The following is a 14,186-nucleotide window of genomic DNA, read 5'->3' as shown; positions in this document are numbered from 1 at the left end:
GCCGAATGCTTTTACATTCCCTATCTGACTCCCCGTGTTCGTCTATGAGGGGGCTGCCATATTTGTGCAGTAGGAGTCCGTTCGCATTAGAAACTTTTACTGACAGGCTGAGATGGGACAGTCAGGTTGGCAAAACAGTCATGTTTAGGAACCTATAGGTAAGTTTTAATGTTCAAATTTTAAAAAGTAGTTTTTTATTGTCACTATCACTTTAAAAGAACAGTTCAGTGTAGAAATAAAAACTGTGTAAATAGATAGGCTGTGCAAAATAAAAAATATTTCTAATATAGTTAAGTTAGACAAAAATGTAATGTATAAAGGCTGGAGTGACTGGAGGTCTAACATAACAGAACACTACTTCCTGCTTATCAACTCTCTAACTCTGAGTTAGTCTGCGACTTTAAAGGAGAATTCAACCGTGGGGAAAAAAAATCTGTACCCCCCCACCCCAGGTAGACCACCCTCCCTCCTCCCCCCAGGCTAACTACCCCCCCCCCCGGGAAATGTCCCATACTCACACCTTGCCACAGATTCTTCCAGCAAAGTTGCACGGATCCATCTTCTGCGTCCTCTGTAAGCTGACTGAGAGCTCGGTATTTCTGTGTGCCAACTCCGCTGGAAGAATCTGCGGCGATGGGTAAGTATGGAGTATGGGGCATTTCCCCTGGGGTAGCTAGCCTGGGGAATGAGGGAGTGGGGTCTACCTAGGGCGGGGGGTACTGTTTTTTTTTCCCCACAGGTTGAATTCTACTTTAAGGGGAACCACATGGGACATAACTGTTCAGGGAGTTTACAATTGATCCTCGGCATTCAGTGCAGATTCAAAAGCAACAGTTATGACCCATATGCTCCCTCAAGTCACTGATTGGTTACTGCCTGGTAACCAATCAGTGGAAACCAAGAGAGCTGCAAAGCAGGAAGTAGTGTTCTGGCTATTCTGTTACACATCCAGTCACTCCAGGCTTTATACATTACATTTTTGGCTAAATAACTATATTGAAAACATTTTGCATAGTCTACTTAAAAAAGCTTGCCCTAACATCACCTGCCTTAATAGAGCATGTTATTTTGTGTGCAAACGAATGGTTTCCAGTCATGTCAATGTGCAGCACAGATATGGAGTAGAGGATAGTCCAGTCACAATGTGGGCAACATATTCTCACATACTCACTTCATCCAAAACTTGAAGCAGTTTCCGGCGGATTTCTTCACTGTCAGAGGATGGCTCCTTTAAGAAGTGCCTGAACTTTTCAATGACTTGGTAGAAGACATTCTTCCAGAGCAACTGATCCACATTATGCTGGTCAGAGAGTTCTATGTTTGACAGGAGGCAGCATTCATACACCTGAAACAGCTCTGACCTGCAGAAGTGTTTGTGTAAAAAGCAAAAAGAAAATATGCTGTTAAAGGTATATCTAAGTTTTAAGAGCATTTCTAACTACTCCCCCGCAATAAAATGCAATAACTGAAATCGCCGGTGGTAAAACCAACGCATTGCTTTGTAATTCCGAAAGTCGCCAGAACTTGCCTCGAGAGGAAAGTTCAAGCAACTTCGCAATATGTTGGTTTTTACCGCCGCTGATTTCACAGAGATCCTAATTGTCCCGAGCATTCTGGATAATAGGTTCCATATCTGTACAAGTATAGGACCTGTTATCCAGACCTCTCGGAACCTAGGGTTTTCCGGATAATGGATCTTTCCGTAATTTGTATCTTCACATGTTAAATCTTCTAGAAAATCATGTAAACATTAAATAAACCCAACAGACTGGTTCTGCTTTCAATAAGGATTAATTATACCTTAGTTCTTATATCTTAGGACCAAGTACAAGTTACTATTTTATTATTACAGAAAAAAAATGAAATCATTTTTAAAAAAATCGATTATTTGGATAAAATGGAGTCTATGGGAGACAGCCTTTCCTTAATTCTGAGCTTTCTGGATCACTGGTTTCCGGAGAACGAATCAGATACCTGTACTACCAAAGAACAGTTGCAATGGGTGTAAGCTTTAGTTTGTTCTATTAAAGAGATGTTGCTCAGAAAAATTATTAGAAAAATTCTTTGCAACATTAATTAAAGGAGTATTTTACACACCATTTATAAATTCCAAAAGAGGTTGCAGTTGGCTTTCTAAATTTATTAATAAAACAAAAGTAATAACATCTGAGATGGGCTCCATTTATAAGTTTTGGATGAGCCTACTATTGCTCATTTCTGGCCACTGAAGGTGTAAAAACCAGATTTCTTTAAAGAAAGAAATAATCCAGTGTTATTTTATTTATGGAAAGTGACTCAAGAGGAGATGGAGAAGTATGATAAATAATTTTTGAACTATTAAACCCATACAGTAGAAACTATCCTGTAAGGCATTCTGTGTCGGCACATTTAAAATACATTATAGAAATGAATATTTACCTTAGTAACGCCATTTTATTTAACCCCTCTGTGCTGAATCCATCACGAGACAGAAGGTTGCTGAGCTGAAGCTCCTGGTTATCTGCCATCCTAAGCATATGATTAAGTTCCTGCTGCTGCAGAGTCCTCACCTGCCGCTCCATCTCTTCTGGTGTTAAGGGGCTACCAGAATATGGCCCAGAAGCAAAGTGCCCAGGCTGGGGTGGATATCCAGAATAATAAGCACCTGGGTACATGCCATTTCTAGTACCCACAGAATATGGCATTGAGAAACCACCGTAGGGAAATGGTGAGCGTGGGTAATAGTAGGGGTTATCAGAGTTTTGAAACTTGTAATACGATGGCTGGTTAAGAGACTGGTAAGCTTCACCCTGGGAGGAAGGAGAAGTTTCGTCATCAGTGTCCAGAAAGTGTAGCTGAGGGCTCTGATGCTTAAGAGCAGGTTTTTGATCAGGGTTATTTGGGTCCCATAATCGTCGATTTCCACCTCCGCGCCCTCTGGCACGAAGCCCTTTGTTGCCATTGGGAATGAAGAGAGGCTTTGTGTTATTGTGGTTTGCTTCTACAGCAGATGACAAGTCAGTATTGGCTGGTAGGATAAGGATGCCCCTTCCTTTGCTTGTTGGTTCTGCCGACTTCTCCCTAACTTGTTCCTTTCCTAAATCAGAATTATGGGGACGGGCAGCCCTACCATCTCTTCTCCTGTTATTTTCTTCATTTCTGCTAGCTCGTAGTGCAGATTCTACATGTGTACTCTTTTCTGTGTTATCCCTGCTGACTGATCTCCTATCACTACTGCCTTTGGATACCAGGCCCTTGTCTCCTGGAAGCTGCTTCTTTTTTTCCCGGTACCGGTTTGACAGAGGACTTTCAAAGTACTCACTAACATCTTCTTCGAAGGAGTCCGTTGAAGAAAGAGATACCTGTTTCTTTAAGCGTCCTTTTTCCCTCCGATCTCCAACTGGTTTTGTTCTCTCTTGACGCACCTTATTTACATTTGTCAAAAGAGCATCTTCACTGCTATTGTTACTACCAGCAGAGCTTGTGCTACAATTTCGGGTGCGAGTTCGGCGTTTATCAGAATGGGAATATCTTTTGGTGGAGCCAATCTTCCTCTCATCTTCATCAGTTTTTGCCTTGGACAAGTCCTCGACTGTCTTATTAGTTCGCTCCCTTTCAGCCTTCTTCCATTTCTCACCCTTGTTGTTCGAGTTCCCTTCTTCCTGAGATAAGGCATGGTTTGCTGGCTTTGAGTCTTTTGTCGTATACTTCTCATGTTCTTCCTCATCAACAATTTTTAGTTTTTCTGTTTTTCTTATGAAGTCTTCTTTGGTTGTTTCACTCACTGTTTCTTTCACAGGAAGCTGCCCACGTCTTCCAGCCTGGTATATTTGTTGGTCTGGTTTCTTGGTTCTTCTTGTGACTTTTCGATCTTGATCTTCTGAGAGCCCACATGAAAGGCCATTCTGTTCAAGATCCCCAGCATCTTTTCTATGATCCTCAATTAGAGATGCAACACTCCCACCATTCACCATTGAGGGCAGATTCTCTGTACAATCTTCACCTCTATATTCTTCCAAATGGTTACCATCCTCCCCAGCTGTATCTATCTTAGGCTTAATTCTCAGCCTGGATAGCCCTGGTTTGTAGATCTCAATGTCTGGACGTCTGTACCCTTTTCTCACTCTCGGCTCCTTAATTTCTTTCATGTTGTCTGTAAAAGTTTAAGCAAACCAAAAATTTAGTTTGTCAGACAGGGATATTCTTGCTGTAATAATGATGCAACAAAGCAACAAAAAACATAAAATACACAGACACACACACACATTTCTGTGCTTGGGAAAATTGTATTTGCTACATAAAGTCAAATAAATAATAAGCAGTACAAGGTACCATACAGGACCCTGCAAGCCTCAGGAATACACAGGTGAAAATAAAACTATTTGAATACCTGTAACCTAATTAATATAATGCTATAAAAATGTGTTACTTTTAACTGAAAAATATCAAGTTGAAGGGACAGTTAAAGCAAGGGGTGCAGAATCTTCAAATCCGGGCGACGCATACAAAATATTGTGGGAATTTGAGTCTTAGCTGAAGAGCAGATAAAATTAGTCAAGGCTTTGGAGTCAGTACATAAATACATTGACTAAGACTCTTCAGTTTATGGTATCTCTGACTCAGACTCCTCTGATTTTAAAAGGAACAGAAACACCAAAAACCTGAAAGTGTATCAAAGCAATTAAAATATAATGTTCTGTTGCTCTGCACTGGTAAAAGCTGTTGCTTCATAAATACAACTATAGTTTATATAAACAAGCTGCAGTGTAGCCATGGCGGCAGCCATTCAAACTGCTGGAAAAAAAGAAGAAAAGGCACAGGTCACATAGCAAATAACATATAAAACACCATTGTATTGGACAGGGCTTATCTGTTATATGTTATAAGCAGCCTCTGGGTAAAATTCAAAGTGGGGGGAAAACACGACAGGCACATTTCCCAAGAAGCATTATGTGTGCCCAAAAAAAAACCCAAAAAACTATCCTATACCATACTATGGCATGCAAAGGAGTGTTATTTATGCCTCCCCTGATACTGTAATGCTGTAACTTAAAAATGCTCTAAAAGCACATAATATGGGTTATATATATTGAACACACAAACTACACAATGAAGATGATGTTGGTCTCCTAGAATAAACACTACATTTTCGATACATAGGCATTCCAGAGAGATTTACTCCGATCTCTATCCCCAAGTATAAACAGCCATTTGCAATCTGTCACACAGCCATTGTCCTGGCCTGTCGAGAAAGCAAAGTGTTTCCTGAATTGCTTAATGACCTGTCATTTAACCAGTGTACTTTAACTCTAGCAGCTTTTCCCTGTAGGAAACATTGTGTTACATAGACACGTCTGCAAGACATTGTTATCAAATGTCTTCAGAAAATTCAGGATAGTACGGAAATGCGTGTGTCCCATGAAGGGGTATGTTTGTTTTGACAACATATTGAAAATGACTTATATTAAATGTATAATGACTGTGCTTGGATGAGTGCAGAAGTTCTGCAACCCTATATCAGCGATGATCCATGTATTTAAAGCGGTCACAGAAAGTCCCCATCTAGAATCTTGTTAAGCCATATTCTGAGTGTCAGCGGCACTGCACATGCTCTAGGGATGTCGGGATGCTAAGCTTAGGGGTCTAATCGTCACAACATTTGAGGTTACCTCGGTCACAGAAGCTTATGATACAGAGCTGAATATTAATCCATGCAAAGAATGCACTGGTTTCCATGTTGACATGCAAGAGCAAATGTGAACTAAAGGGGAACTAAAGGGGAAACAAACGGCAATTTATATATTCAAATTTGAGGAAAAAAAATTGTAAACAAGAAATGGTCACGTTCAGTTGTCCAGACTTTTAAAGTTACATAGTTAAATCTGTTTGAAAAGACAAAGTCCATCAAGTTCAACCCCTCCAAATGAAAACCCAGCATCCATACACACACCCCTCCATACCTTCACATAAATTCTATATACCCATATCTATACTAACTATAGAGTTTATTATCACGACAGCCTTTGGCCTTCCAAACACTTTTTTTCAGTTAAATTGTTTTCACATTGTTCCCCAGAAATACTTTTTTCGAATACTTTCCATTATTTATTTTTTATAGTTTTATCAAAATCTAAGTTTAAATGAATGTACCTGGTGTTTCAGTCTGGCAGCTCAGTAATTCAGGCGCAGACTATAAATGGTTACAATTTTGCAACATTGAGTTGATACATTTCTCAGCAGCATCTCTGAAGTATTAGCAACTATTGTATCAATTCTAACAGCTGCCTGTAATGAAACTCAGGGATTCTGCTCAGCAGGGACAAAGATAAGAAATGTATCAACTAAATGTATCAATTTAGAACAGTTTACAGGATCGTGACCCGCCCTCCAAGAGCTGCTTTAGAACTTTATACTTCAATATTAGAAAAACTCTCTCACATAGAAGATAAAAAGTTATTGGAAAAAGTCTTATTTCTGGTTAACTATCTGAAAACAGTTGTCTGAAGGTGAACAACCCCTTTATAGGGTTCAGATCCAGTTTAGCTAAACAGTTGGGATTCAGCCAAACCCTGCAAAAAAATGTTAGGATTCAGTCAAATCCAAATTCTGGATTTGATGCATCCCTAAATCTCAAACAAGAAAACATGAAACCATTTGGGACACTTGTTTGTATGGATAGACACTGAACAGCAATCCTTATTGATTTATATAATATGCATGGGACAGTCTCCCCTTCCGTACAATATTGCTTTGCTTCAAAGAAATCAAAGTCAGTATTGTCTCTCAACATCTAAGTGGTAAATTCTTATTCCGGGTGAGCGAGGTGCTGGGCAATTGTGCAGCACCTGCCTCTATAACATCGTCTTCCTACTTATTTACTAGGAGTTTCAGCCTTCAGTGTTTTAGGTCTTCCTTGTAGTTCTTCACAATTAAAGCGGAATGGTGCAAAAAGCCAATGTTAGCACTACCAACGTATAATAAGTCCAACAACAAAAATAATGAAGGGGAGAGAAAATACTCACAGTAAACCCCAGTCTATGGGTGCATGTATGTGGAGCAACAGCAGAAATTGTTGTGAGGCCTCCACCTGTATTGTCCTACTGAATGTATTTGAATTTTTACCTACTTTTTGGAGGAAACTCACAATTTCTGCTGTTGTTCCTTGTAGTTCTCCCATCTTTTATATTGTGGAAGGCCTATTTATAAGTCCTCAATAGCTTTGAGATGATGTAGATCAGGGGTGTCCAACCTTTTGGCTTCTCTGGGCCACATTGGAAAACGAAAAATTGTCTGGGGCCACACATGAAATACACAAACACTTTTGATTTGTAAAATTAAAGAAAAAACACAGAAAAGAACTACAATACCAGTTGGATAACCAGATGGAGCTATACATTGGAATATGGGACACCTGGATATTAAACAGACATATTACTAACTGCGCAATGGGCAAAGTCCCCCATCCTCCCTACTCCATAGGTCACCACATTGTTACAACCTGGCATAGTAAGCCTGTTCCTAACAAGACGACAGACTAATGTGGTTAATAACCCTCGGGCCGCAGGTTGGACACCCTTGCTTTACATCTGTTTAAACTGTATGTAATGTGCATAGCAGAAAATCCCAAATTAGAAACAGCAAAAACTGTTTGATACCTTAGTACTTATCTGGTGCATCCTCTTCATCTCTTTAAATCTGTATAACCCCATGCTGTATATTTAATCTAATAACATTTGAAGCAAAGAACTCACTAAAATAGGTGCAACCTATGTGAGAAACTCACTCGGAGTCTTTCCTGTAGTGGCTAAAACCTATTTGTCCATTTTCTTGACATTCCTTACAGAATTATTGTATCACTGGTGCTTAATATTCACTGAGTGTTGTCAGGTTGTTAGATTTAGAACTTGTTTTTGTTACTTTACTTTTATTTTTACTTTCACTCTGGTAAAATGTAAATAAGACACTCCAATTGTTATCATTATTGTATTCCTGTTCTATATCTCGAGTCTCCATAACCAGTTTGGAGATGCCTCATCTTACAACTTTGCATTTTTGTTAAATTCCTACTTGTTTTGGTTTTAAAACTCAATAAAAACATTTACATGAAGAAACTCACTCAGATAGGTGCCACCCATAAACAGCCAGAATGAACACACTGTTAAAGGGGTGGTTCACCTTTAAGTTAACTTTTAGTATGTTCTAAAATAACTTTGAAGTAACTTTTCAATTGGTCTTCATTATTTATTTTTTATAGTTTTTGAGTTATTTGCCTTTTTCTTCTGCCTCGTTCCAGCTTTCAAACGGGGTTCACTGACCCGATCTAAAAAAACAAAATGCTTTATAAGGCTACAAATATATTGTTATTGCTACTTTTTATTCTTCCTCTTTCTATTCAGGCCATTTCCTAGTCATATTCCAATCTCTTATTCAAATCAGTGCATGGTTGTTAGGGTAATTTGGACCGTAGCAACCAGATTGCTGAAATTGCAGACTGGAGAGCTTATTAATAAGAAGCTAAATAAGTCAAAAAACACATTTTAAAAAATGAAAACCAATTGCAAATTGTCTCAGAATATCACTCCCTACTAAAAGTTAATTTAAAGGTAAACAACCCCTTCAAAATTAGGTCCTGCTGGGGTGGTGCACAGAACTGCACCCAGCGTTATCGATAGATATTAAATAGTGCTTTAACCTCATAATGCATTGTCACACTATTGTCAAAATACTTGTAACTATTACCAGTTTTCTTCAGTAGGTGGAGCTCAAGCATTACAGAAGTCCTCAAAGACAGAGTTTATTTGATAACCTCAAACCAATTATTAGTAATGTTAATATCCACGATTACCTACATTAAGGGGGTTATCATTAAGGTCGAGTTGAATTTTACGCAAGGGTATTTTTTAGTCAAAACTTGAATTTTCGGATTTAAAAAAAAAAATTCATTTTTCAAGGATTTTTTTATTTAAACTCAAATTTTTTGATCAGTGTTGACTAAAAAGCCAAATTCCAGGCAGACTGCAGATACAAACTGAGCTCAAGACTTTTATGATAAGAGATTACCATCACATGGGTCTGGTACCCACAAATTATGCTGGTACTGGGTGGATAGTAGTTTGTTAAAGGGGTTGTTCACCTTTGAGTCAACTTTTTGTATGATGTAGAGAGTGATATTATGAGACAATTTGTTTTTTATTTGGCAGCTCTCCAGATTGCAATTTCAGCAATCAGGTTGCTAGGGATAATTTAGAATTAAAAGACTAAAGAATAAAAGACTGGAATTTCAATAGGAGAGGACCTTAATAGAAAGAGGAGTAATTAAAAGTAGCAGTAACAATAAATGTGTAGCCTTAGGGCTGGGACACACTGGGCGATTTGGGGAGATTTAGTCGCCTGGCGACTAATCGCCGCAACTTTCCACGACCAATCTTCCCCGAATGCCTCCCCTCGCTCTGCGCCTGGCTAAAATTAAAAATCGCCTGCGCTAATCACACGCGGCGATTCGTTTTCCGAAGTCGCCCGAAGTTTCCTCGTGAGGCAACTTCGGAAAACGAATCGCCGCGTGTGATTAGCGCCGGTGACTTTTCATTTTATCCAGGCGCAGAGTGAGGGGAGGCATTCGGGGAGAAAAGTCGCTGCGATTAGTCGCCAGGCGACTAAATCTCCCCAAATCGCCCAGTGTGTCCCAGCCCTTACAGAGCATTTGATTTTTAGATGGGGTCAGTGACCCCCATTTGCAAGTCAGAAGAAAAAGACAAATCATGACAAATATTATACAAAACAAATAATGAAATAATGAAGACCAATTGAAAAGTTGCTTAGAATTAGCTATTGTCACATATTAAAAGTTAATGTAAAGGTGAACCACCCCTTTAAATGCAGGTATAGGTCAGGTTGGATATCATAGTTTGTAACAGTTAGTAGGTGTGTCTTGGTACAAACGTGGATTGGAAACAGGGTAGATTCTACCTGGCACAGTTGCAGATATGAAACTTGTGTGCCTAACGCAAGAGCTAGCCCTCTATAAAAACCCTTAGACGACAATGAAGCACAGAAAGTTCCGTTCAACATCTATGAAATGCAAGAAGAAAATATGGCTATAGTGACAATGTACCAGTCCTAAGTTTTTAGGTTTTGGGGGGGGGGCATTATTCAGCAGTCACAGAAGAAAAAAAAAACTAACATGCAAACTAAATTTTAACAACCCCTTTCATTTTAATACAATAGCAGCTTTTTACAGATTTTGTAGATTTACAAAACGGTCAGGTTTTATATTGAGAGCTGAAAAGTACAGAAAAGTACGACAATTGATAAGAAATATAATATTAAAGGGGAGGTTAAGTTTTAGTATGTTACAGGATGGCTAATTCTAAGCAACTTTTCAATTGGTCTTTGTTTTTATTCTTTACAGTTTTTGAATTATTTGCTTTCTTCTTCAAAACCTTTTTAGTTTTTAAATGGGGGATCACTGACCCAATCTAAAAAAACAAATGCTCTGTAAGGCTACAATGTAAGGTTATTACTACTTTTTATTACTCATCTTTCTATTCAGCCCCTCTCCTATTCAAATCAGTGCAAGGTTGCAAACTTATTTTGGACCCTAGCAACCGGATTGCTGAAATAGTAGACTGTAGAGCTGTTGAATAAAAAGTTAAATAACTCGAAAGCCAAAAATAATAAAATATTAAAAACAATTGCAAATTGTCTCAGTACGTCACTCTCTACATCATACTAAAAGTCAATTCAAAGGTGTACATCACTTTACAGCATAATGGGGATTATGTAATAAAAAGCAACAAGTCTTCCCAGATGCAGTTACCCACAGCAACCAATCAAAAGGTAGTTTTTACTAGCAATCTGTATGTATGTATATGTATATATATATATATATATATATATATATATAAAAATATATATATATAGGTAATAGTCTTTTTTTTTTTTTTGTTATTTGAATTTTTTATTGTTTTTCAACATGACAAGTAAAAAAGATGCAATAAAGTATAACACATTCACAGCTGCAAGTTTGTTCATGTCCAATATAGGTAATAGTCTTAAAGTAATATATATATATATATATATATATATATATATATATATATATATATATAATAGGCTTAAAGTAATACAGTTATCACCTAATTTCATGCTTTATATAGAATTTCTCTCTCACCTTATTTAAAAAAAAAACTCTGAAAAAAGTGAAACTCTGAAAAGCCACAAGGTTATTATCCAATAATGATGCAGTGCAGTCCACATTGACTTCAGGAGCTTACTTTGTTACTTTGTTTCAGCCATCAATAAAGCTTCCAAACCCAACTTGGCTACAGCTGCTATAGTATTGGATTTTACAATTTTTGCTGGCCAGGCACAGAGAACCGGTCAGTAAAATACTGACCAGGTGGCAACCATAGTTGTAAAACACCAGGGCAACAAAATTTCTAAATACTTGGACCATAGTGTTATTAAGTGCTACAACCACTATGAGCATTCAAGTATGCTCCTCTACGTTCTGTGTGAGGACACACACAATGGCAAACATGAATGCTGAAATGCTCCATAGCTCCAGACCTTGAAACTAGATTAGGGTTATAGGAGAGGAGTGTGATGTCACAGTGTCATGTCAGAGAGGTCAGTCACTTGCTACAGTGTAGTTAATTAATAGAGTCACACAATGCTGGGATAAACTGGATTGAAGGTAGGGTTGCCACCTGGCTGCTATTTTACTGGCCTGGCCGGTAAAAATGATGGTTGATCATAATGTTATTAATAGGGAACTAAGATAAATATATAGGAAGGCCGGTATTTTTTTTCCAGAAAAGGTGGCAACCCTAGTTGAAGGGAGTCACAGAACTGCTCTACACTTGGGAGTCAGTGTATTATTTTATAATACACAAGATCCATGAATATCCTGTAAATGATAAAAGGTGCTTAGTGATGTCATTGGTTATAATCAGAGCTTAGTGATGTCATTTCTGCCACATGAGTCCCTGAAACACGTGTATTATAATATATAAAGTATGAGGGTATTAGAAGTCATCTTGGAACTCCTCGGTAACTTATAATATCCTTATATTTTACTATAGGGGGTATTTTATATAGGAGCCCATGACTAAGGGCCCTGAGTGGGTGTGAAACTCGTAGGGTGGATGGAGATGCAGATTTATATATTTAACTTTGTATAAATAAAATATTATTTTATTTGGATTTCTCTGGTCCTGTGGATCCGATTGAGTGCCCTGCTTTTCTTCTTCTCTGCCATACCGCTCCCTAAAGTTGGGGGTCTGGGGCTGGTGCACCCAGACCACATTTACATTTTATTCTGGAGCACCTTGTTCTCTTCTAACTATCAAAATACTTTATTCACTATATATATTGTATCATTTTATCTATGAAGTCAGGTCTGGATTCAGAGGTGTTGGAACTTTCAGGGCCCTGGCCTAACAAATACATATATCCCTCTAATGGCATGTGCAACCTCTGGATATAAGCACAGGGCCGGCCTTAGGCCTATTGGACCAATTGGGGTGAGCACGGACAAGAATTCCCCCAAAACATAATGCTGCCCAGCCGCCCCCAACTTCGTAGGTCCAGCCTCCCGGCAACTTCACAGGTCCAGTCCACCCCCAATTCTGATAGGCCCAGCCTATCACCCCCAACCTGACTGAGCCCACCCCCAGCCTGAATCAGTCCAACCTGCCCAAATCCTTATTGGTCCAGTCCACTCTGCTATTTCCTTCCTCGCTCTCTCATGCCCCCATTTCTGCCCTTATTTCCCCTTTCTCTCTCTCTCTCTCTAACTCTTGCCCTTTGTGCCCCTTTTTCTTCCTTTTACTCTCTCTCTCTCTCTCTCTCTTACGCCGTCCTGTATGCACATATTTTCTTATATACTTGGTGTGTCAGTAATCAGCAACACTTTGTCTGGGGGCCCTGCCAAAATGGTCCCAATTGGGCCCCACATTTGATAGGACCGGCCCTGAGCGAGCACTTATTACTATAGTTCAGCAGTTAGTACAGTGTTGGACTGGCCCCCCGGGATAGCAGGAGAACTCCGGTGGGCCCAGGTGTCAGCAGAGCAGAAAGAATCCCAAGGCACACAGGATAATTGCAAGCAAGCTGCCTTGCGTGTTTATTGCGAAGTGCAACGTTTCGGGGTCACGTCCCTTTCTCAAGGGGCGTGAGCCCGAAACGTTGCACTTCGCAATAAACACGCAAGGCAGCTTGCTTGCAATTATCCTGTGTGCCTTTCGATTCTTTGTGCTGGACTGTTTGTGAGGCGGCCGATCCTCTACCTTCGTGCACCAGGTGTCGTTACTATAATTTACTAAGGGTGTGCGAGAGCCACAGTTGAACTACCCAGGTGTCAGTGGGCCTCATGCTGCTAAACGTTTGGCCTATTTCATGGTCATTCCCTATTTCTATGAGAATATAGAGGCTAAATAGGTGGAATAATTGATTATATTATAAAGAAAACAGACTAGGAGAATAGAGGTTGATTGAGGAGATGAAGAATATTAGTACTGAGAGGGGGAAGGATTTATGGTGGGCCCCTGGTGCCCCAGTCCGAGTGAGTGTGGCACATTCTCAGGTTTTTTTGTTCCCCAAAACCACAGTGCCAGTATCCTGTATTACACAGGAAGCAGGAAGTATGCTTTTATAGAATCAGTGTTATTCTTCTCATGCTCAACAAATGGTACAAATGATTGGTCAGACGGATTGCTATATAGACATGTGCCGGTGTGAGAGTATTCATGGGACGTGGTGTGACAGGGACATTCTCACTAACACTCCCTCACGTGACACACAGCTTGTCAATTGACAGACAACAGTAGAAGGGTTGGAAACAGCCCGGGATTGATACACATTGCATGCAGTCTATGTTACGGGGTTACAGCGCTAGATACACGCAGGTAGCGGAGATCCAGACTCGCTGCTGGACACTTTGCTGGAAGAAGTTGTACAGTGAGGGGGCGTGTCTCCACCGCGTTCTCTAACCTCCACATTTACACAAAATTCATCTCTTTGACTCAAAAGCCGTATTTATTCTCACTTACCTCCGCTCCTCACACTCTCTCCAGCTGCCAGGATATCCCGTAAGTCGGAGGCGGAAATCCTCACTCGCTCCAGCGCAGCCGCCATCTTACCTGCGACCGCCAGGAATCAAAACAAGAGAAGCGCACGGCGACGGAAGCCGCACTGACCCAATCAGC

General features: G+C 39.7%; 1 protein-coding gene across 1 annotated transcript in view; it reads right to left on the bottom strand.

The window, feature by feature from the left end:
* smg6.L (SMG6 nonsense mediated mRNA decay factor L homeolog) overlaps positions 1-14,171 on the bottom strand; it is a 191,930-nt gene extending 177,759 nt beyond the window's left edge. The window contains exons 1-3 of the mRNA XM_018246139.2: positions 14,031-14,171; positions 2,419-4,132; positions 1,172-1,361 (exon numbers count right to left, since the gene is read on the bottom strand). Of these exons, the coding sequence (XP_018101628.1) occupies positions 1,172-1,361; positions 2,419-4,132; positions 14,031-14,115 (1,989 nt within the window). The 5' untranslated portion in view covers positions 14,116-14,171. The remainder of the gene's footprint in view (positions 1-1,171; positions 1,362-2,418; positions 4,133-14,030) is intronic.
* Positions 14,172-14,186: the final 15 nt, after the last annotated feature.

Source organism: Xenopus laevis, chromosome 2L (assembly GCF_017654675.1).
Source record: "Xenopus laevis strain J_2021 chromosome 2L, Xenopus_laevis_v10.1, whole genome shotgun sequence".
NCBI lineage: Eukaryota > Metazoa > Chordata > Amphibia > Anura > Pipidae > Xenopus > Xenopus laevis.
This window is presented reverse-complemented; position numbering and strand designations above follow the sequence as displayed.